General features: G+C 38.9%; 1 protein-coding gene across 1 annotated transcript; it reads left to right on the top strand.

The window, feature by feature from the left end:
* Nucleotides 1-2,689: 2,689 nt before the first annotated feature.
* alp3 (alkaline phosphatase 3) lies at nt 2,690-22,071 on the top strand. Its single transcript, XM_044203174.1, has 11 exons — nt 2,690-2,847; nt 4,440-4,556; nt 4,918-5,033; nt 6,405-6,579; nt 9,741-9,913; nt 10,018-10,158; nt 11,285-11,354; nt 13,899-14,033; nt 16,603-16,794; nt 20,218-20,334; nt 21,318-22,071. The coding sequence occupies exons 1-11, from the start codon at nt 2,778-2,780 to the stop codon at nt 21,632-21,634; spliced, it is 1,623 nt and encodes a 540-aa protein (XP_044059109.1). The 5' UTR covers nt 2,690-2,777; the 3' UTR covers nt 21,635-22,071.
* Nucleotides 22,072-23,102: the final 1,031 nt, after the last annotated feature.

Genomic DNA, 23,102 nt, shown 5'->3' with positions numbered 1-23,102 from the left:
ATGGATTGCCATGACATTTGTACAGACAGTCATGGTCCCCAGCTGATGAGTCCTAATAACCCCTTAAAATCCTCTGACTTTTACTTTAGCGCTATCCCGGATCAAGCACTCGACGGGCGGACCGTATGACAGAGCGCAAAACTCCGGCAAGATGAAAGGAGGACTCCGTGTTTACATCGATGATGCTTGGTGCTCAAACGCAGGCAAAGTGGACGGACACTGTTTCCCAAATGTTGAACTTTTTATATGAAGATGAAAACCATATCATCATCATCACCATCTCTATCCGCTGTTTACATTCCACTAGACCAAATTCAGAAAAAGCACTGCAGAATTATTTCCTGGGTGTAAAGTATATATAAATAACTGTATATATTGTTTTATTTTATATGTTACCCTATTTTAATATGAATTTAAATATCTGTTATGTTCTATGTGTGTAGCATGAAGGGACTGCAAAGTCATTTCGTTGTGTGTGTTGTAAAATATTACCTTGTATCATCAGATCAAAATTTTAATTTGCCCAATACTTTGGTTTATGACCAAATAGGCCTACCTGCAAAACTAATGACAGTCCCATCATCCTCAGCTGTTTGTGTTGAGTACTAATGTGTTAGCATGCTAACACGCTCAACTAACATGGGTGACATGGTAAACATACCTGCTTAACATCAGCATGTTAGCGTTGTCGTTGTGAACATGTTAGCATTTAGCTCAAAGTGGCAGAAGGACAGCCTCAGAGCTGCCAGTATGGCTGTAGAGCGCCAATCTTGTTAACTTTTAAATGGATGGGTGTTTTGCCAAAAATGTCCACATACTTGTGGCATTAGAGACCTGTTACTTATGTGGCAGAGGTTGATCTAAAATTTAAACACATTACTTGAAAACCTTTCAAAACATTATTAACAGTATTCACAATTATAAACCACAAAACTTGGCATTTATTTGCTTTTTTTTTCACTTCAAAATGCTTTCAATACAGCGATATATTCAATATATTATTTTAATGTTAACGTGGGCTACTGTCACTGCTCAATGAAGTCACCAAACAAAAATTAGTCAGCACAGTAATTACAAATCACATTCATCGTCTTGTGGTGATTGCAACATGTTTGTGTGCCGTGCGTGCAGTGGTCCACTGTTTTGCAGTCAAGTTCATATTCTCTGAGCTAGCCTCGTCATACTCATGCTCAAAGTCTGCTTCTGAATGATCTGATTTATCACTCGGCAGTAAGTTAACAAAAAAAGAACTTCTTTATCCTTATGTCTGCGTTTGTCAATAGTATCGGTGCCACGACGGTGCCACCATGAAGCCAAAGAGGAAAAGAAAGCATTACGTACTACCTGCATACCATGAAAATGCAATACTCCTACATACCCAGAGTCTCTACTTACTTAATAAACATTTTGGAAGACAACATTAGAAAGCAAAGATTTTCTAGCAATTTTGACACCAGAAATTTGTTAAAAACAAATTGTTTCAAAGACACAGCAAGGAGGTGAGGTTTTAATTGAATAACATTCATGAATTTTATGGGGCGTGTGGTCCTGGGTCTTTCATGTCTCATATTAAAATACAAAGCTGCAGAGACTGCCTGCTTTGATGGTGTATCACCTTTTTTCTACGGCGATTCATATTTTTGAGGCTGAGCTCCCAGTTCCTCCTTCTGGAACTCACATTTGTTGTTTTTTTAATGTCTTCTACATTATTTTCCTTTCTCTCCATTATGAATGAGGGTCACACCTAAGAGACGCCCACATACAGTATTGAATCCCTTTCCACATGTAATTTTTATCCTTTTACTAGATCTACCTGCTTCCATTGGCAGTGGTAAGAAAAATACATAATCCCCAGATAATTCATGGTGTTTAACCCATTTTGTATATTAACAAATGAACAAAGTCATCGTCATCAATGGCCTACCCACAAAATGCCAAGGCTAATCAGTGAACTCATTGGGAACATTAGGTGTTTAAATTAGCTCTGATAAATGTCCCATTATCAGCGTGACGCATGCTACCCGTTGAATAAGAAGTAAAACACGCTTTTGCATCAGTTGCCATGTTACCTCTTATTCTATCACTGTCAGCGATGGAGACATTTTGGACATGCAATCAAAGAAAACATGCTTGCCGATACAAATATTCTTCTTCTTGCTAATGTATTCATTGGAAAATAGATGGCTGAGTGTTTTTGCCATTCAGCTCTGTCCCAGTGGACTGTCTTTCTAACTTACATAACTGTATCCCCTGCTCACTGCATTATCTTTCAGATACAGCCCATTTATGATTAGAAATCACACACACACACACAAAGACACACTCCTTCCATAGCTGTTTGGTACATTCATTACCATTCCCTTGATCTTTAGCACAGCGTCATAAATAATGCCCTAAATAAACTCGATCATTAAACACTATCATTAAAGCTTTAACTACTGTCAATAATTAATTCCTTAGATTTTAACTGTTTATCAAATACTGTTTACTGGATCAAATAGACATATATCACAAAATCTCAACTCTATTTACTATTTTAGTCATTTAGTCATATGTGCCTACCTTTTTTTCTACCTATTTTTTACTCCATCCCAACCACTACACAGTCTTTAAGCACAGAGGTCATACATTCTCCAAAGGCCTATGGTTCATTATGCATTTATGACATGCTGTTAAAGATCTTTGGCAGCCGGTGTGATTGGAGACAAGCATTATCTCAGTGGAGGAGGTGATCTTTGGGAAGGTTAGAGGAGCGCTTCTCCAGCCTGAACGCGGCCATGGGGTTGACAAGAGTGGCCATCTTGGCTCTCTTTCTGCTGGTAGCATGTGGATCATCTAATGCCAAAAGTAAGAAAAAAAGAAGTCTAACTTCAGCGACTCTTAAATGTTTTATCTTTGTTATTCTTCAGCTTCTTCTAATGCGAGGTTCCAACATCCTTAAGCTTTTCTCTGGAAGTTTTAGTCACACTTAAAAATGTTCAGCTCATTTAGAATCTGTGCTTCTAATCTGCCTCTTCAAACCCTTTCAACTAGAAACTTCATTCAAACTTTAAACCATTATCCACCCTTTGTACTTTATCCAACTAGTTAGGCTTTTTCCTGCCTTTCATAGTTTTTCTGTAATCTCAGTTTGCGTTTTATGCTCTGTGTCTCTATGTCTCATTAACTTACACTTACAAATCAACTGACAGTTTAACTGCATTATCTCTTTTTCTTCAAGTGACGTACATCTTAACACCTTTCAATGCATACACTTCGATGGACACTTCAAACCCTTTCAGGTCTTGGATCTTCACCTTTGAAAAACAACCTCTATCCCACAAATTCCAGTGTTCATGGTATTCATGCAATTTACTCCAACTGCTTTCAGTGCATACAGTACACTTCAGCTGACTTAACTTTCTTTTAGCACTTCCACTTGAATGGCTATTTCAACTGCTTTCAGTTTTTGTATTTTGGTTACCATTTCAACTACAACTTCAGTATTTCAACTATTTCAGTGTTTCAACTGCAGATTTTCAGCCGTGAATGCACATCCAATCGTACAAAAATGTTCTTCAGAAAATGTAGCCTTTTCTAGTTTTCCCGCCTTCTCTTGCTTACACACAAACCAGCAGATTTTTCCTTAAGATCACAGAGGCCTGAAAATGTTGAGCTTGATGTATGATCCTCACATTTTTACCCTGGAGTCATACTTCTGTTCTATTTTTCTGTGTGCTGTTTTAAAACTTAATCACCACCCATTCAGAGCTTACTTGCTTTTCGCTCTGCGCTCTGTTTTTACCCTTGTTTCAGTCTCCCTTTTCCCCTTAATGATTCCTCAGCTTCCACCTTTCCTTTCATCCTTTACAATCATTTACTCTTTTTGTACACTTTCCTTGTTTTGTAAGGGGCTTACAAACTTTTTAAATCAGCACACTCAGTACTTGTGGAGTTGTGCAACTGGCTGCTATCAGCAACTGCTGCTTGTTAGTGGAATACTGTATCAAACTACCTGTTACAGCACAGAGAGATGTACTGTGGTAGATAAGAGAGCATGTCAGTGCGATATGACAGCTACAAACAAACATGCTAATACACACACATTCGAGTCCCAAAAGGCCTGAACAAAGAGCAGTCAACTGGGTTTAAAGAAAAGAGTTTTTTATGCACAGAATGGCTCTTTGACTCTCTGTATCAGTCACATTTAAGATTGAAGTTTGTTCAAAGAAAACTTATACCTGTATTGAGATACATGATTACCTAAAAGCACCTATTGGGCTTTCATCTGCAGCTTTTGTGCTGTAGTTGCTTGTTGTTCTTTTGGTACAAACCTTCCCCCAAAGTAGCGTTTGACTGATCTGACTTTTAAAAAAACAACATACCAGTACCACAGTTTCCATGCAGTAGTACCATTAGTTTTGCACCAAAACCAGTCTGATCTGTGTGTTCGCCTATAGTTGGGGAGGAGAACCCGGAGTTCTGGAGGTCACAGGCCCGGAAGACTTTGCAGTCAGCGTTGGACAGGAAGCTTAACACCAATGTGGCCAAGAACATCCTGTTTTTCCTTGGAGATGGTAGGTTACACAACACAGTCATTTTCTCACTCTAATGACACTACACGGTCTTGGCTGGCTGAAAAGGTAAGACAAGCAGAATCAGGAATTAGTGTCTGACCTACTTTTTTATAATTGTGGGCATTATATCCCCTGTTTCCTGTCTGTTTCACCAATGTGCTGCGCAAAAAATAGAAGAAGAGAGCACAGAGAGACTTTGGTCTTTAGCCTACAGCAAGAACACACTATAGAGAGACATTTCAATCATAGTAGAGGAATTAGTTAGGAGTTTATCAAGGCTGGAATGTATAGAAGACGTGTGTGTGTGTGTGTGTGTGTGTGTGTGTGTGTGTGTGTGTGTGTTGTGTGTTGTGTGCGCCAGGTATGGGAATCACAACCTACACGGCGGCTCGTATCCTCAAGGGACAGCTGCAGAACCAGACTGGAGAGGAGACAGTGATGACCATGGACACCTTCCCTAATGTGGGACTAGCTAAGGTACACACACACACACACACACACACACACACACACACACACACACACACACTCAAATCGATGAATAAACAGATATACAGATTTATGCATATAATATCAAATTATGATGCCTATACTGTATGTAGATGGAGTTTAGTTACTCAACTCAACTTTACACAGATGTGTAAGTAGGCTACATGTGGGAACTTGTACAATGGATCTGTGTATGCATTTACAGTAGATATGAACATGAATCTGTGTTTAGTCATGCATTCAATGTAATAGGGGCAGCAGTAGACCACAGTATGGAGTGTGGACTGGTAGATGGAGAGGTGCCAGTTCACCTTTTGAGTACTGCCGAAGTGCCCTTGAGCAAGGCACCGAGCCCCTAACTGCTCCAACGCTACGTGGCAGCCCATCACACCACATTCTCTCCACATTTGCATGTCTATGAGTGTGTGTGTGTGTGTGGTTGTATTTCTGGTCTATGTGTGTAAAAAATTGAGTGAAAGTAAATTAATCTTCTAAATCTTCTTCTGTTCTGCCGTACAAAGACAAAATGCAGTACCTATATAGTTACATAGGTCCAAATTGAGTTGAGATCTGAATCTGACTTGCTGCCAACTGTAAGACTACCATATAGAACGTTAAAATTGTATTGTATTGTATTGTATTGTATGTAAAATTTGCCATAACTACAAAAGCGAGCTAAAAACCAAGACAAACTGCAGTAGCTGCATGACGGACAGACACCTAGCGAAACAAAGATACAGTTAATCCATATGAAATATCAACTGCAATCAAAATAAAGTTTTTATGCACTTTACAATATATACATATAATTAATTATAATCATTATTACACAACGCATTATTTCCGTCTCAATTTACACTCCTGCCATTATTCTGCACACTCTGCATATATGCTGTTTTTTATTAAAATAATAATTAATTTTATTGCTTTTCAATAAGAGACTGTCAAATGTTTTACAAAGATAACACACTGTAAAAACAAGATAACGCTGAAAAGATTCAGTCATACAGTCATACAGGCTAGACAGTAATTTAAGGTGAACAAATTAATTCGTCAAAAAACAAACAAGAGAGTTGATTAAAAAAAAGTGTAAGAAGATATTTAAAAGATGAATTTGCTGTTCATTGTTATGACTCCTTTTACATTATAGGTTACAGTTCTGTAATTGTTGCTTATTATGTTGCCCCATTTGCTCATTTCTTATTATATTTAATTTTTCTTTTTTCTTTTTAACTTATTATTTTCTGAGCAAAGAGCAATCTTCTACACAGGGAACATTAAAGTTTAAGCTCATTATGTCCAACAGTATATTTTATTCGAGCTCATCTTTGTGTGTGTGTGTGTGTGTGTGTCGTGCAGACCTACAGTGTGGACTTCCAGATTCCAGACAGTGCAGCCACAGCCACAGCCTATCTGTGTGGAGTGAAAACCAACCTGAACACCATCGGAGTTAGTGCAGCAGCTCGCAACGGAGTCTGCAAGTCTCAGAAGGGCAACGAGGTCACGTCCATCCTGAAGTGGGCCAAAGACGCTGGTAAGCCACCACAGTACAGTGTAAAAAAAAAAAAACAGTGCTTAGAAAATAAAATAAAAGAATATTGTACCATGCTTTATTATTATTTGTTTATTATTTTATATTAAGTTTTTGTAATTCTAAGAGAGTTAACTAAGCAAGCAAGGGGAGAGCCGTACTCATTCCTGCTCCCTACTCACACATTTTTCTGTGAGTTTTGAAATGGTGACATTTTTGTCACAGTGATAGTCTAATGGTAGTGATAACCTTTGTTTCTTTTTTAGAACAGTCTATTAAAGGGGGTGGTGTTGAAAACAAGAGTTGTCCAGACTTGAGGTGGATTCTATTAAAGATGATATTTAAGTGCTGTTCGAGCATGAAGCTAGTACTACTCACTGTTTCACAAAGTTTTCGATTTGATGGAGATTACATTTGATTTGATGGAGAATGAACTGCCCCCCTGAGATTAAGGATGGGCATGCTGTCTTCCTATGCCAGCGCCAGAAAAATGGCAACAGAAAAGAATTCACAAATGTGGTTGAAATTGATGGAGCTGTACAGTTTGTTGGTCAACTTGCAGAAATAAAAACTCTTAAATCAGCATATTTATTCAACTGATGTCAAAAACTGCTTCTCAAAAGCTCCTCAGCTTTCATGGTGACTGAAAATGACATTGGCGGGACGGATGCATCACTCCCTACTGACTGACTGACTTAGGACAAGAGAAAAAGATACATATTGGTTAAAGAAACCAAACTTCGGTGAAAAAAACGTCATCAGTGTGCTTTATATACAGTAGTCATACCAATTGGTCACAAAGTAAAAGCAAGAAGATACCACAAAGTGATAGTAGAAGAAAACCCAGACAACAACATTATTGTAATGTTTACATAATACAAGATAATACGTAAATGTATGAAAGATGTTTAATGGAATGATTTTAGGATGCGTCTTGGTTTTTCTTCAGTACAGTCACTGTAACCAGTAGAAAGAGAACTTATTCATGAATTCATTGTTTGACTAGTCAGACCATTATACTACTCTAAATGCCAAAATTCTAAATTCCAGTGAAAAGGATGAACTAACAACTCTTTGTTGCTGAGCAGGCATATACCTGACACAGCTCTGCCGTGCCATACTTTAGTTCTGGCTCCTGACAAAAGAAAATCCCTCAGGTCTTATACAGCCTCAGTGAAACTCGATTTTACAGCTGAGTGCTCTGCTGTGAGCCGCTGCGCCCCGCCAGAGCGGTATTACAGGGGCCACCACGAGTTGGGAGCAACAGCAGCCTGCGGCCGCAGGTTGCTCTGCGGGGTAATGTGCTGCACAGGGAAGCACCTTGACTCTTATCATGTTCCAGTGTTATCAACGGCCATAAATATCTCATAACACACACACAGCGTGCCATGGCCCTGACCCCAGCACAGCACCGGAGGCTGACACACAGGTGTGTGAATGTGTGTATGTGTTATATAGTACAAGGAAGTTATTTCTAGCATTTGATGTCATAAAAACATATCAATTTGAAAAATGGTCCTTACAGTAAAGTCCTCAAGTGGCTCTAATAACACCCTTTATGTTGCAAGATAGGACCAGTATTAAAGGACCAGTATGTCAAATTTACGAGGAGCTATTGGCAGAAATGGAATATAATATCCATAAGTAAGTTTTCATTAGTGTATAATCGTCTGAAAATAAGAATCGTTGTGATTTAATTACCTTAGAATAAGCCGTTTATGTCTACATAGGGAGCGGGGCCCCTTCCACAGAGGTCGCCATGTTGCACCGCCATGTTTCTACAGTAGCCCAGAACGGACAAACCAAACACTGGCCCTGGATAGGGCCTTTCACATTTTTCGCGAGTTTCTCGGCCACCGTAGTTTCTCCTACACGCTTGGAAGGGGAGGGTGAGGCGAGCGGTATTCAAATGGTTGCAAATCCTACACACAGGACCTTTAAACCAGTGGTTCCCAACCTGGGGGCCGGGACCTAGGAGTTGCAAGATAAATCTGAGGTGCCACAAGATGATTTGCAAAACAGGAAAGAAGAAACGTTTTGCGACACTAAATTGTGTTTATTTTTTCTGACTTTTCTCAAATCTTTGCTTTTTTTTCTGACTTTTCTCAAATCTTTGCTTTTTTTTCTTCTGAAATAAAGTCTATTAAACTTTTAAAATGGAACAACCTGAAAAGGGAATATCACTTCTTTGTTGAAGTGCAGCGAAATTCTAATTGTGAACCAATTAGATTATTATTTTCATTGGATACATTTACCATTATTTTCTAGATTAATTGATTAATTGTTTAGTCTGTAATTGTGAAAATGCCCATCACAAGTTCCCAGAGCCCATGGTGACGTTTCCATGGTGACATCTTATCCAAAAGATAGTCAGATTTTCAGTTTACTATCATAGACTTAAAGAACCAGCAAATATTCATATTTGAGAGCCTGGAACACTTTTGCTTAAAAAAAATTCGTCATCAAAATTGTTGTGGATTAGTTTTCTGTCATTCAACTAATCGATTAATCGACTAATTGTTGTGGCTCTAGAACCAGTTATTTAAAGAGTAACTTTAAGCTCTTCAGCTACACTTATAATTCATTATTCATTGTGTTGCACGGTGAAGCATTTTTCAAACCCGCAAATCTTTATCCTAAATTCTTGATAACATCTCAGGGATTCCAAAGATACCATATATATGCATAAAAGGATGCATACGACATCTCGAATTTTCATTCATATAGTAAGAGCATGCAATGTGGGTTTGAATATTTACTCAGTAGCATTAAATAATCATAGCTTTAATTGGAACAAACATAAAACATATATATGTATGTATATGTATATATGTATATTTATATGTATATATGTATATTTATTTGATTGTAGCATCTTTCAATCCCAGTGAAAACTGTTGCAGTCTGCATGTTGCTTCCAGCCTGTTCATGTCAGTGTCCCTGGAGTATATAGTTTTCTGCCACTGTGACTTATATGAATCATAATATACAGTATCTGCAGGGGATTGAGAAAGTTGTTGATTAATGGCTCAACCATCACCCTGCCAGCTACTCACACTTCAGCTTGAAAGCTGTTCATATATTACACAAACATACAGCAGAGTTAGATATTCTGTACATACACATCTACAACATGTTAAGAATGGAACAAATCAATCTTTTAGGCAAGTCTGTCGGCATTGTAACAACCACGCGGGTGCAACATGCCACCCCAGCAACCAGCTACGCCCACAGCGCCAGCAGGAAGTGGTACAGTGACGCTGACATGCCTGATGCTGCCAAGAGGGACGGCTGCACCGACATCGCCTCCCAGCTCCTCAAAAACACTGACATAGATGTAAGGTTCTCCGTAACTCAGATCTTAAATATATCATTAGCTTTTAACAATTGTAATCTGTTTTAGAATGGTTAAATTACATTTGAATGTGTGTGTGTTTCCAGGTGATCATTGGTGGTGGTAGAAAGTACATGACCCCTAGGGGCACCAAGGACCCAGAATACCCCAGGGATTACTCCTCCAGGGGCAAAAGAAAAGACGGACGCAACCTCATTGCTGAGTGGCAGAGCATGAAAATTGGAAAGGTACCACTTCTGTTTAAACAGACACAGTGACCAAGAAAACAGCCTCAATTATAGCAACAGCTTTAGAGAGGAGTCTCATACAAAGGGAGGTTGCAAAATTATAAAATAATGGGAACTGGAAGGCAACAAGGTGTGAAATCAGAACACTTAAGAACATGTACATTTTCATGTTTTTTAAATAGCAGGGCTTAGGATATCTCCCTCAAAGAGTAACTACACCCAGAGTAAAAGCTCTGCTGCCATCTAGTGTGTGAACTTTTCACCTTGCTGCTCAATCTGGCCCCACCCCAATTGTGATGTAACAGTGCACTCTGGTATTAGTGTTCTTGGTTTGTTGTTGTGTGGTTGATCTTCTTGGAGGACTACTACTACTGTACGACACAATGTCTGCAGTTGTAAAGCAGACAATTAGCTAACATTTGAGCTAATTGAGTTTTTCAATAACTTTATGCCACTAAATGATGACATTTAGTCATGACGTTTAATATTAATAATATTAATATGGTTGCAGTATCAGCATCAATAAATCTGTGACATGTGACTTAAACGTCCACTGAAGCTTCCACTCCACTGAAGAGATGAAAACATCAGATCTGTGTGGAGCGATGAGGAGACTCTGACCTTCCTCACATTAATGCATGAAACAAACATAAATGCCATTTTCATAAGTGCATACATTTTTGTTAATTGTTAAGCAAGTGTGTCATTCCTGACTACCACACATGTTTACATGCAAAACACTTAATGAAAGGAGCTGTTTGACAATTTAATCATCATAATGACTTTCTACTTTGGTATTCCTAAATAATGACCACATTTTAAAGATATTCAGTTGCTTATAGAGTGTAAAATTCTCAGCTTTTTTTGTCTTTTTATGCAATATTGATATCAGTGTATCACAGATAATTTAACAATAACATGTCATGGATTTTTAAAATTGCTACACATTAATTCACAAATTGTAAACAAAACACTGTCAGGTGAGAAAACTATGAGGACAGTGTACACTAGAACGTGACTCATACAGCAAAGAAAAGCTCATGAGGTGACTCACAACAAGCACAGTTACTTTTACTTTCTTCCTCCCACTCAGTGTGTGAAGGTTTATGTCTTGTGTGTCACACAGATAGCCCACTATGTGTGGAATAAAACTGATTTCAATGCTGTTGACCCTGAAACTACAGACTACCTCATGGGTGAGTTGTTGTTGTTTTACCTCTCTTTGCCTTCTTATGCTTTTCTTTCAAGCAGAGCAGTATGAAAGCAAAGCACTCCCATCAGATCCTCGAAGAACACAACATCAACAGACCTGTACTGTCCTTGGTTCACTCACCAGCTTACTCATTTCATCCTGTATTAGTGATGTCAGTCTTGAGTACACTACTAATGTTTTATCTCAAACCACTGTACCTGACCTACAAAATGTTTTCAAGGTGCAAAAACATTCACAGCATGAGTCTCTTATTAAATCTGTGGTCAGTACCCAGTTCTGTTTACTATAACAGACATGATGACATCAACATTTAGCTGTTAATTTCATATTATTATGATTGCTGTATTCATAGTATATCACAGTGACTGCATGGGACTGTACGCTTAATCACTTTCTTGCAGAGTTAGATGAGAAGATCGATACCACTCTCATGCCTGTCCATTTGATATGAAGCTGGAACCAGCAGCCGGTTAGCTTAGCTAGCATCATGACTGGAAACAGGGGGAAACAGTTAGCCTGGCTCAGTCCATAGGGACCAGCGACTACCAGCACCTCTAAAGCTCACTAACATGTTAGAACTTGTTTGTTTAATCTTTTTTTTTTTTTACGGACTGTACAAAAAAGTTACTGTTTCTAGTCATTAGCTTCATATTTATGGTACAGACATATGAGTGGTATTGATTTTCTCATCTAACTCTTGGCAAGAAAAGTACATTTTCCTAACTTTATCTTGTGAAGCAACTCTAACTCAAGATACTACTTAACAACTTATTTTAAAAAGCAATTAGTGACTTATTCAGACCATCAGGGAAAAGGTGAGAAATATATTAAAAATATATTATACTGTAGTTCATTCCCATTGTGGCTCTTCTGCCAACAGTGTCTCTCTTCCTCTCCTCTTGTGCTGTGCGCAGGCAGTCAGTGTGTGGTGTGTGGGGCAGCTTCACTCTTTCTCTCCAGATCTCTGGATCAGGATGTTATAGCTTGTAAATATGTAAATAGTTCGTTTGTGCTTCTTTCTCACTCTTTTTCTCTGGATTAAGATGTTACTACAGGTTGTAAATATGTAAATGGTTCGTTTGATCTTGCAAATATTTAAATTGGGCCACACACACACCCACACACGGAGCACAGCGGTCTGCAGATCAGACAGGAGATTACTCGAGTTGACAACAAAGCTCGTTACTGTAAGTGCAATAAAACCTCTGTGAGTAAAAAACTCTGTTCAACAAGCATAACCATGTCATGTAGAAAGCAACATTTTAAACTGCTCTGTCCGCAGTCTCTCGTGTTTTACACAAGCACAGCGTGCTAGCTCGGCTAGTAGTGAATTGTTACAAACAAGCTAAAACGAAGCTGTCTGTATGTAGTCTAACTGTTTATCTTAGTTTGCCACGAATCTTAAAATTTGGCAAATTCTTGTAAACTTACTGAGACAAAGCAGCCCCTCCTACCTCTACCAGGTAACTTACCTGCAGTGAATCACAGCAGCAGCAGAGGGAGGAGGACAGAGGACAGGAGGAGGGGCTGATACTGACTGATGTTTAGAAAGAATGAAGAACACAGACATCACTCTGTATTTTGAATATGATTTATTTTATTAACATTTTAGATTGGTTTCCAGTGAGATATTATTGAGTTTATATAGTGACTTTGCTGTTGTAAACACTGTTGCTGCTCTAGAAACAATGTTTATATTATTAGTTATATTTAAAATATTCCATTCTAATCTGTTCTGAATTTATTCTTTATTTAAATAAAATATTTTTTAAAAAGCAATTATTTAGTAATGAAATAGAACTGATAAGATCATCAATAAGAATAGCAGTATCAATAAAATCCTATCGATACCCATCCGTACTCACGAGAAAATGACAAATAACTTCAGTTTTTGTTGTTATTTGATAACCACTAATTAATAAAATAATTTGTATAGGAGCAAGTAAAAATTTACTTCAGGCAACTAGATTTCTGTCCCACTTGCCCGACTGGGCAAAAAATCCTTAACGTTGAATCCTGGAATGCAGACATTATTAAGGTTATGCATTACACCTGTGCTTTTCCTGTTTTGACAAACCAGAACAATAACCTGGTTTGGTTACCACATATTTGTGTGATATAAATGTGAGTCCAATATTCACTCTCCTTTTTGCTCCGTTTTGGTCTCTAACAAGTCCTGAGGGAAATATCTGAAGCTGGACAGGAGGAATTGTCGGTTTGATGTACAGTATCATGATGTCAGTAAACTCAGTGTCTTCTTTGTGGTGTGTGATGGTGTGGAGGAAATGTAGAGATTCAATCATACTTTTTCTGGACTCAGCTCACTTGCTGCTGTAAAGAATCTGGATTTTACCCTTACACTGTGGTTTATCACTTCCTTGTGTGCTGAAAATAGTAGCAGTAGGCGGAAGATAGGACTTTCCTATCCACTTCACCTCCAGGCTGATAAAACTGGCATACCATATTTTTAAATTAAAAAGTATAGTTGTTGCATCTTTTTATTTGACCTGTCCTTCTCTCCCCCCAGCTCTGTTTGAACCTGGTGATCTGCGCTTTGAGGCGGAGAGGGATCCAAACATGGATCCATCCCTCGTCGAGACTACAGAAAAGGCCATCCGCATCCTCCAGAAAAACCCTAAAGGCTTCTTCCTGCTAGTGGAGGGTGAGGACAACAGCTTCACCCACTGTCCATACACTCCCCATCACTTAATCAGACAAAGGTTGGATAATGAAATCCCCAGAGAGGTGGCGGATCTGCTAGAAATAGGGAAAAAACACGTGGCTGGTCTAGGTGGATCAATTGAATCATTGATCCTGTTAGAATCACAAAGGGGGACCAAGTGGCAATTAAATTACTACACTGATAATTGTTGTGGTTTGCTAAAACATCGGTATGTGTTTACATTTATATTATAGCGACTTCAGCACTGATATTGAGTTTGTTTGAAGTGATCGTCATGGTATCTGCAGTAGCGACAACCTCCAGAATACACCATGTTAGAGAACAGTGTGTACCTGCAGTGGATCCGGTGATTTGACATTGATTCTGCATACAGCTCAATGAGTTTGCCGCAGTGTGTGCTAGCGGAGTGTTTTTGGCTGACGTGTTTCTGTTCCACACGGCTGCCTCACCGACCTCCTCATCCATCTCTCCTTTAATCTGAGGCAGCCGCCTGGGGACTCCATGGTGCTACTGAGTGTCTTCACAATGACTTTAAAATAACAGGCAAATGTATAAATAGAAGCAGGCATATGGTGCACCCAATCACTGACAGCTCACTGAGACCACAACTTATTAACCGGCGTCTACTTCACTTTCCAATATAGCTGGTGGAGAGGACATGAGCGTTACCCCTTACCCTCAGCAAGAGGGTTGATTTAAAATTCTCTGCTAAAGAAAGTGGGTCCCCTTCCCCAATTTTATGTTTTATTCCAAGTGATATTTTTTAGACTCTCTTCTATATTAAATAATTTGTCTGCTCACCTCCAACAATGTAAAGGGAAATGCGTTGCATTTTTAATTGTTCAAAGGGTCAACTTTGGTCAAGTCTAAAGTCAGAGTAAAGTCTCAAGTAATTCAAAACATGTTTGGGTCAAGTCTCAAGTCAAGACAAGTCAGAGTCAACTTTCGAGTCTTGGTAGTCCCCAGCATGGGCGCCTGGTTATGTTTTAAAATGGGGGAGCAAACTTGGAAAGACACATGATTGGCTGTGGGTCTTCCCCCCTTAAAAAATATGGAATTTAAAACAAATTTGAAATCTGCATTTCTACACCACCTAACCTGACTTATGGTAACAATAGAGGATAATTTCCAAAACATAAAATAAACTATAAATGTCCGCTGGCTAAACTGTCCAGTGTTAGGTAATGGTAAACTCATATAAAGGTTGCATTTGAAAAAGATGATAAGTGTTTATGTGCGTTTACCCTCCGCTACATCCCAAAAAATATTGAAATCAACAGGGCTAATGCAAATTATTAATAGTATGTTACACTTAAAAGAGCCGTCTCTTTGATTTGGCTGCTTCATGAACATCCTATCTCCACAGATCGCAAATCGGTTCACCATTTTAGCAACATACCAAGCAGGTTCATTCAACATACGCTAGCCTATCTTTTCCTATGTTCTATTTTCAGCCCATGATTGCAGTCAGGCTAAATGGCATGTTTCTCACCTTTGTAAACAGTCAGACTCCTGTGTGGATTGACAGACTGTGACTGACTTACAAAGCTTACTGTGGCAAACGATCAGCGACGGGTTCAACCGAACCCACTCAAAGGGTGGTTCAAAAATGTGCGATTTTTTTATTACTTGTTTTTGTCAGTTGCTGAAAATAGTAAAACAATCATTGATGTAGGCTGCTTAAATGTAATCACCTGATTGCAGGGACTGTATGATGATAAGTTTATTTCCAAAAAGACAAAAGGTGGTGTAGCAAAAGCACAACTTTGCTCCCCCTAACTGAATAATGGGGATGCATTTGCTCCACTTGCTCGATTGCTCAGGCACCTATAGTCCTAAGTCACTGGAGACGGGTCAAAGTCAAGTGTCAAATCAAATGAATTGTCTCAAGCAATTTCAGACAAGTCCGAATCTAGTCTAAAGTCCAAGTCCAAGTCAGTTAATCAATTAATTTGAGACAAGCCCAAGTATAGTATAAAGTCATTCAAGACAAGCTAGCTGGTAAACATGTTGTAGCATTTAGCTGGTGAAGAGCCAGATATTTTCCTCACAATGTGGTAGAGAACAAAACAGAGCTAAAAGGGGGTGAATATTGGACTCATATTCAGATGTCAGATGGCCAGAAACATGACTCCAAAAGAATGCCCCATGTTGCCCCATGATAAGCAACTGTTACTGCATTTGCACAAGTCAGAGTCAAGTCTCGGGTCTTTCAAGACAAGTCTGAGTCAAGTCTCAAGTCATTTGAGACAAGAACAAGTCATTTAAGTTTAAGTTAAGTTTGAGTTAGGTCTCAAGTCAAGTCCCAAGTTTGTAAGAACAAGTCAAAGTCAGGTCAAAAGTCTTCAGATCTTTTATGTCTTTGAATGCTGTTCATTAAAATAACAGACATTTAAACGATTTCGTGAACAGTGTTTTTTACATAACTAAGACAAAATAAAAAAAGTCAGAATCAGTTGTCCTCTCTGTCACTTAAAGTACCAAGCAGTACCAGAAGCCTTAGCTTCACCATCTCTCCTCATTAACCCCTCCCTCTCTCTGCGGTCAGGTGGGCGAATTGACCAGGCTCACCACGCTGGCCGGGCGTACATGGCGCTCCATGAGACGGTTGCTTTTGACTACGCCATCGCCAAGGGCCTTGAACTCACCAAAGAGCATGAAACTCTCACTATAGTGATGGCTGACCACTCCCATCCTGTTACCTTTAATGGATACCCATTTCGAGGGCAGAGCATTCTGGGTAATTATGAACTGATTTCCTGTATGCAGTTCTTTCATTATTTTGTAGAATGGAATATATTGATTTGGTTAAATCAACTCACTTCAACCCTATGCCTCCTTTCTTCCCTCCATCCTTTGCTCCATCCATCCATTCCCTCCAGGTGTGTTTATATGCCATGACAATAGACACCCAAGGTGGCATTTTGTGCTTGTTGTGTGTGTGTAATGCCTCTCTTTGCACTGCCTGCTTCCTTTCAGCTTCAGTGTGCCTCTGCTACCAGCAGCTTGACATTTCCTCTGCCTTCTCTCCCCTGCAATTACAGCATGGGTAAACACATATAGCTGGCAGCCTTTCTCTCCCTCGCCTTTCTATTTCTGTCCCTCGCTTTCTTCTCATCTCTCTTCCTTCTGCCTGTCGCTGACCATCCACATCGACGCCTCTCTCTCTCTCTATTACATTATTCTCTCTAAGTTCTTCTTGCTCTATCGGTCTTTCTCGCCTGTTAATCTCCCTTTGGAGCGTCTCTTTATCGACCTTACTTGCTCCTTACCTCTTTTCCGTCAACTCTCTGTCTCCTCTCCATCACTGTTCCCTTTCCTTTACCTGGAGGCTTAAAACCTGAGATGAACCAAACACATTTGTGGAGGGACAGAGGGTGTTATCAAGGGTTAAGCTGATTTATTGGTTTGCCTGTATTATATTAGATGTCAGATGTTCACTTTTTATATGATGGACCAGAGCACATGTTATGTATTATGAAGACATTTTAACATTAGGACAGTAGCACAGATGTAAATAATAAAATGAATGATGGTTGAATTTAATTTAGCTGCTTCAGTTTCAGTGCCCTGGTATTGTGCATGCAAATATGACAAATATGTATGTACAGGGGTAGAAGACGGCAGGTTATAGAATAAGTGGGTAATATCTTATATAGAATTAAATGATATTGTGAATATTCTTTAAATTACAGAATACCTATGTAATGCCAAAGGTACAGTAATAGTGTTACTGGGGAAATTGGGGTAACAGTGCCTATACTGCAATGAAATTAGTCATGGTATCATTTATTTTATAATGATGGTGTACATTATTGTTGCTACATAAATCATCAGCTAAGCCTTGGAAAAAGGGTGTACCTCGATAGCTATAAAAAATAATTATGTTTTTAAAATGATGTGAAAATAGTGGGGAACAGTAATGTATATATAGGCTAAACCTTTTGGTGCCCTGTCTGTACCCTGAAAGGCTTTAATATGTACAAGGTAATTAAAGGTTATATTGATAACATTTTTATGTAGACAAATATAAAAAAAAAAAGTAATACATCCACAGAGATTTTAGAAAGGTGCGGAATAAAAGTATCACTTTCCCTAAAAAATATATATTGATTGTAAATTAATCATTTTAAAAAATTTTACGTGTTCAAAATTAATGTTTTGTTTATCATTGTATGAGATGTCTGACGTTTGGCTCCTGCTTCTAACAAGGCTTGTGAGCCAATAGTATAATGTCGTTGGTATCATGTGGTATAGTTACAGTTCTGTTAGTTACAGTTCTGCATATTTAAACTAAATAAACAACTACTACCTTAAATAATGTGTTGTCACCGGTTAGATTGTCAAAATTAGAAAAATGACAGCTTCAACTCCTGAGGAGCTCCGTTAGCATTAGTGACTGTTGTGTCCAGTTACCTAATGATATAATTCCCTCAAACAATGTAACGTTATAATGAAGATGCGTATCAGAGGTAATTTAGAAGTGGGCCAGGGTCTGACATAACCGATGGCCCGGGGCCAGTACAAGTTTATGCAGGGCAAGTTGATTGACCAGTCACTGGTCCGTCCAGACCAGACTTTAAGAACGGGGGGATGTGGGATCCCAATATATTACCAATGTGTCATGTCGAAGGTAAATTAAAGTTAACCTTCGACTGAACTACTGTAAATCTGCTCATTATACAGTTTAGACACAAATCGTGACTGTTATTGAGGGTGTCATCTCATATAGCAGTCTAACGTTAGCCTTATTATGAGACACTTAGCTGAGGTATTTGTGGCTAGCTAGCCATGTAGCCAGCTGCGTTGAGCTCAACAGCTACGGTACTCACATTAATATAAAAAAATTACTGACATGATCATACAGATTTGTTTTCAGCAAGAAAACACTTCAACTAATGTTAGTGTTAGCGTAGTGTTGACCTAACGCTAGCTAACGTCAACTTTTACTGTAGCTGTCTGTCTAATGTGGAGCGCTGTGGGTTTTACTAGCATCCCTGCAATGTTCTGTACTGTACTCTTTGACTGGATTAAAATGTAAATATTTATCTAATGTCTTATAGTGTAAGGATGATTGAAATGTCATTTTATGGTAAGTGTTGCAATATAGGGCCCCTACTAAATGATGGGGGAAAAAAGGGTTACCTAAAGCTAGCTAGCCATATCCTAAGATTACTATAGATAACGTTACATGAAACACCACCACATAAAGTAACCTAAATCTATAACTAATGTATAGTTATATGGTGCAACATGAATTCATTACTCTATCACGAAAGATTCATCACTTGATATGACTGAGTCTGAGTTTCACTCCACTCGACCATGAAATATGCAGGTTGTGCAAAGAACTGGCAACCACTGGAATGGAACGGAAGGGGGCAGGGGGAGTGCATCATCTAGTGGCTGGATGTTATCAATGTTATCAATAGCACCTTTAAATGCTTGCAGTGTAATTTGTTTCTAGGTCCCTCCTAAATGCTAAATTTGTTACCCCCTTACTCCATGTACTTTTTCCTTACCAGTAGGTACCCAGTAAGTATTTGATTGGCACCTGGTATGTACAAAATATTTACACTGTAATATACAGGCTGGAATCTAAAGTGTTACCAGGATTTTTTCTTGTTTGGTTTTTAGTGAAGAATTTTAGTGTCTCGTATAGGTCTAAATACTGTTTCAGAGATTTTTCCACCCAGAATAAAACCCTGGGGAAAACAATGATATTTCGGGGATTTTTAGGCATGAAAATATTCACTTTTAAAGATTCAGCCCACAAACACATCTGTATCAGCCTTCAGAGCCTGTATTGACTACTACTTGTGGTATGTCGTGCTGTGACCACCTTTCTACTGTTTCCTGTCATGTCTTTATTTTACCCTCTTCCTCCTCCTCCTCCTCCTCCTCCTCCTCCTCCTCCCAGCGGTGCAGCAGTGATTAATGTGCTTGTGAAACTCTGAGCTCTTCATCAGTGGGGAGATTCGCCAGACTAATGGCTCATCTGGAGAGAAACACTGAGATACTCAACAACCTCCTGCAGCACCCTGGGGATCAGAGACCCCTCCCCTTGTGTGTGTGTCTATTCATGTGTGCATGTGTTTAGCACTTTGAGGCAGAGAGAAGATAAATCAAAGATGATGTTTGATGGTCTTTCTGTATTTTCCAGGTAAATCTCCGCTATGGGCTACAGACATGCTGCCTTTCACCACGCTGATGTACGGCAATGGACCTGGACACAAAATCACCAACGGCAAGCGCCCAGACATCCGCAATGTCAGCACTAGTAAGACATGCTCAGTATTTCTACGTTTTCCTTACAGGACTATCACAGACTTCAGTTTATCAAATTCCCTGACCAGTTACAACACTCCTTAAACAGTCAGTACTATAAAGTTACTCATTTATTTTACACTGGAAACACACAGTGGGAAAGAGAAAACTATTTCAAAACAATTGGAATGACCTTTAAATTTCACCTTACTGTGTTAAGATCCATGTCCTATAATACAGTGTAACCTTTCCTTATAATATAATCAGTTGTACTTTCTCTTTCTCTGACATTTTTTCTGATTTAATTTGCATTATGTTTTTGTAAAACAAGAAAGAAAATGACAGTTCAGTCAAGGTAATATGACAAAAAAATCAATAGAAAGGAGTGTAACTGTTCAAGTAAGAAATGAAAGCAGTATTCCTCTTTTTACTTTCCCCACATGGATGATTAGAATTTCACCTCTTCTTTTCAGCATTAGTAAGAAATATTCGGTCACACTTCAGTTGCCCTTATAAAGTTGTTATGGTGAACGTGTTAGCAAACACTTGCAAATTTGCCTATTCACACATCCAGCAGACATGGTGCAACATTAGCATACATTTGGACTTGTGGGAATTGTGTAAGTGTGAATTGTAAGTCCAATATTCACTCTTTTAGCTCTGTTTTTGGTCTCCATCAACTCCTGAAGGAAATATCTGGCTCTCACGCTGCTAACTGCTCCACCATGTTCTCCAGTTAGTCACTAACTGTCTGTCTGCTGTTTGGTGCTGAGCTGAGGGGAACAACAGAGTTGAATAATAATCTGTGTGGGTTCATCACAATGACTGACTGCTTTCATATACACATAGTCATTAGATCCATTGTTAATATAAAAATAAAGTCAAGGAAACCGTTGCATGCAGTTGTAATGTAATGTAAGTGCACTTGTTGTGAGTTGGTTGGGACAAAAGAATCTGCCAAATGCATGTAATTTAATATTTCTGTCTCTTTTCCAGAAACTAAAGACTATGTCCAGCTGTCTGCCGTACCCACAGAGTCGGCCACCCACAGCGGAGAGGATGTGGCAGTGCTCGCCCGCGGACCCATGGCCCACCTTTTCCAGGGCGTACAGGAGCAGAACTACATCGCCCACGCCATGGCCTACGCTGCCTGCGTGGGCGCCGACCTGAGGCACTGCCAGGGGCAAACTGAAGCACCTGTGGTTCACACCACGTTCACCAGGGACAGGAATGGAGCTGGGGCAGCTCGTGGCTCAGCAGCTTTGCTCAGTAGCATCCTCAGTGCGCTGGTGGCTCTTAGAGTGCTGATGTAAGATCCCCTTTCTTTGGTGACCCCGATTAATCTCCCTACACTTGCCACATCAGGGAGGTCAGAGGTCAAGCTCATAGAGGAGTGGGCAGGGATTCAGTGACTTGCTCAAGGACACTTCAGCACTGCCACTGCAGCTTCTTGAACCAGGGTTATGTTGTCTCTAGCGGAGCATCTTGTTAAGACAGAGAGAATTAGATTATCAGAAGTCACAAACTAAGATATGGAGTTTTCCTTGTTTTATAAAATCAGAAGAGTAATTATTTAAACTTCGCTACAAAATGAAATCAAATTGACTCCAACACCATATTAATAAGAACCTGTTGAAAATCATAAATCATGAATCATCTTGTTTTTACTTTGGCAGTTTGTTATACAATAAAGCAGTCCTTGAATAGAGAGTCGGTTTGTCACTATTCAGTATAAACTGATATATACATACTAAATGTGTCATGTCATGTATTGACATTTATGGCTCCTTCCTTCCTCCTTGAATCTTTTAATCAGATCTACATTTGTTGCTTCTTTGTCTTGTGAAAAACATGTATCTCCAAACTGTCCATTTTTCATGATCTAAGAACAGCCCTGTTTCCAGCTTTGTAACAATGAATTTTAATCTAATCTAATGGGTTTTTAAATGGTTTATTTAGTTTAAGAAGTAAAGTAATCTTCTTAAACCATAATGGAAGACTTCAATTTATCGTAAAAATCCAGAAATTGGGGATACATGGTTTTCTTTGGACTGCTTTAACAACAAACCGATTCCATTTTATTGTTTAAGTTTCACATGTTTAAACATGCATATAACAGAATCCCAAATCATACAGAATTCTCATTCCCTTGCACATTTGAAAGGAAGAGTTTGGCATTTTGGGAAATATGCAAGTTAGTTTTCTTGCTGAGAAGAGAAGTTTTATACCACTCTCATATCTGATCACTATAAGTATGAAGCTGGAAGCAGGAGTTTCTACTTGTTGCTTGGCAACCTCACGGTGACGGAGAAGAAATAGTTCCAGCACATAACTCCTCATAAAGTCACAACTTGTTTTTACATTTGTGTACAGATTAAAAAAAACAAGATGTAACCACACTCGCCTTTATGTCCCCGCTTCCAGTCTTCATGGTAAGCTACGCTAACCTCCTGTTGGCTCTGGCTTCATGTTTAGCATACACACATGAGGGTGGTATCAATCTTCTCATCTAACTCTGAAGAAAAGTGAATGAGCATGTGCTTTAAGCTATGTTTATATTTATTTGAAATTTGAAATATGAATCTATTTCAAGATACCTTATTCATCACTATATTTACTGATATCTTAAAATAAGTGTGTTCATTCCAGGATGCTCACATACATTCATTTCCTCAGGCTTCACTTTGAAAAAGCTAAGTATATTTTCAAATACAGCATACTGTATGTCAGACCATATTTGTAAGATCAAATACCTTTTTATATTTGCCATGTAGAACAACA

Source organism: Siniperca chuatsi, linkage group LG7, assembly GCF_020085105.1.
Source record: "Siniperca chuatsi isolate FFG_IHB_CAS linkage group LG7, ASM2008510v1, whole genome shotgun sequence".
Lineage (NCBI taxonomy): Eukaryota > Metazoa > Chordata > Actinopteri > Centrarchiformes > Sinipercidae > Siniperca > Siniperca chuatsi.
The sequence above is the reverse complement of the archived record's forward strand: the minus strand, read 5'-3'. Positions and strand labels throughout refer to the sequence as shown.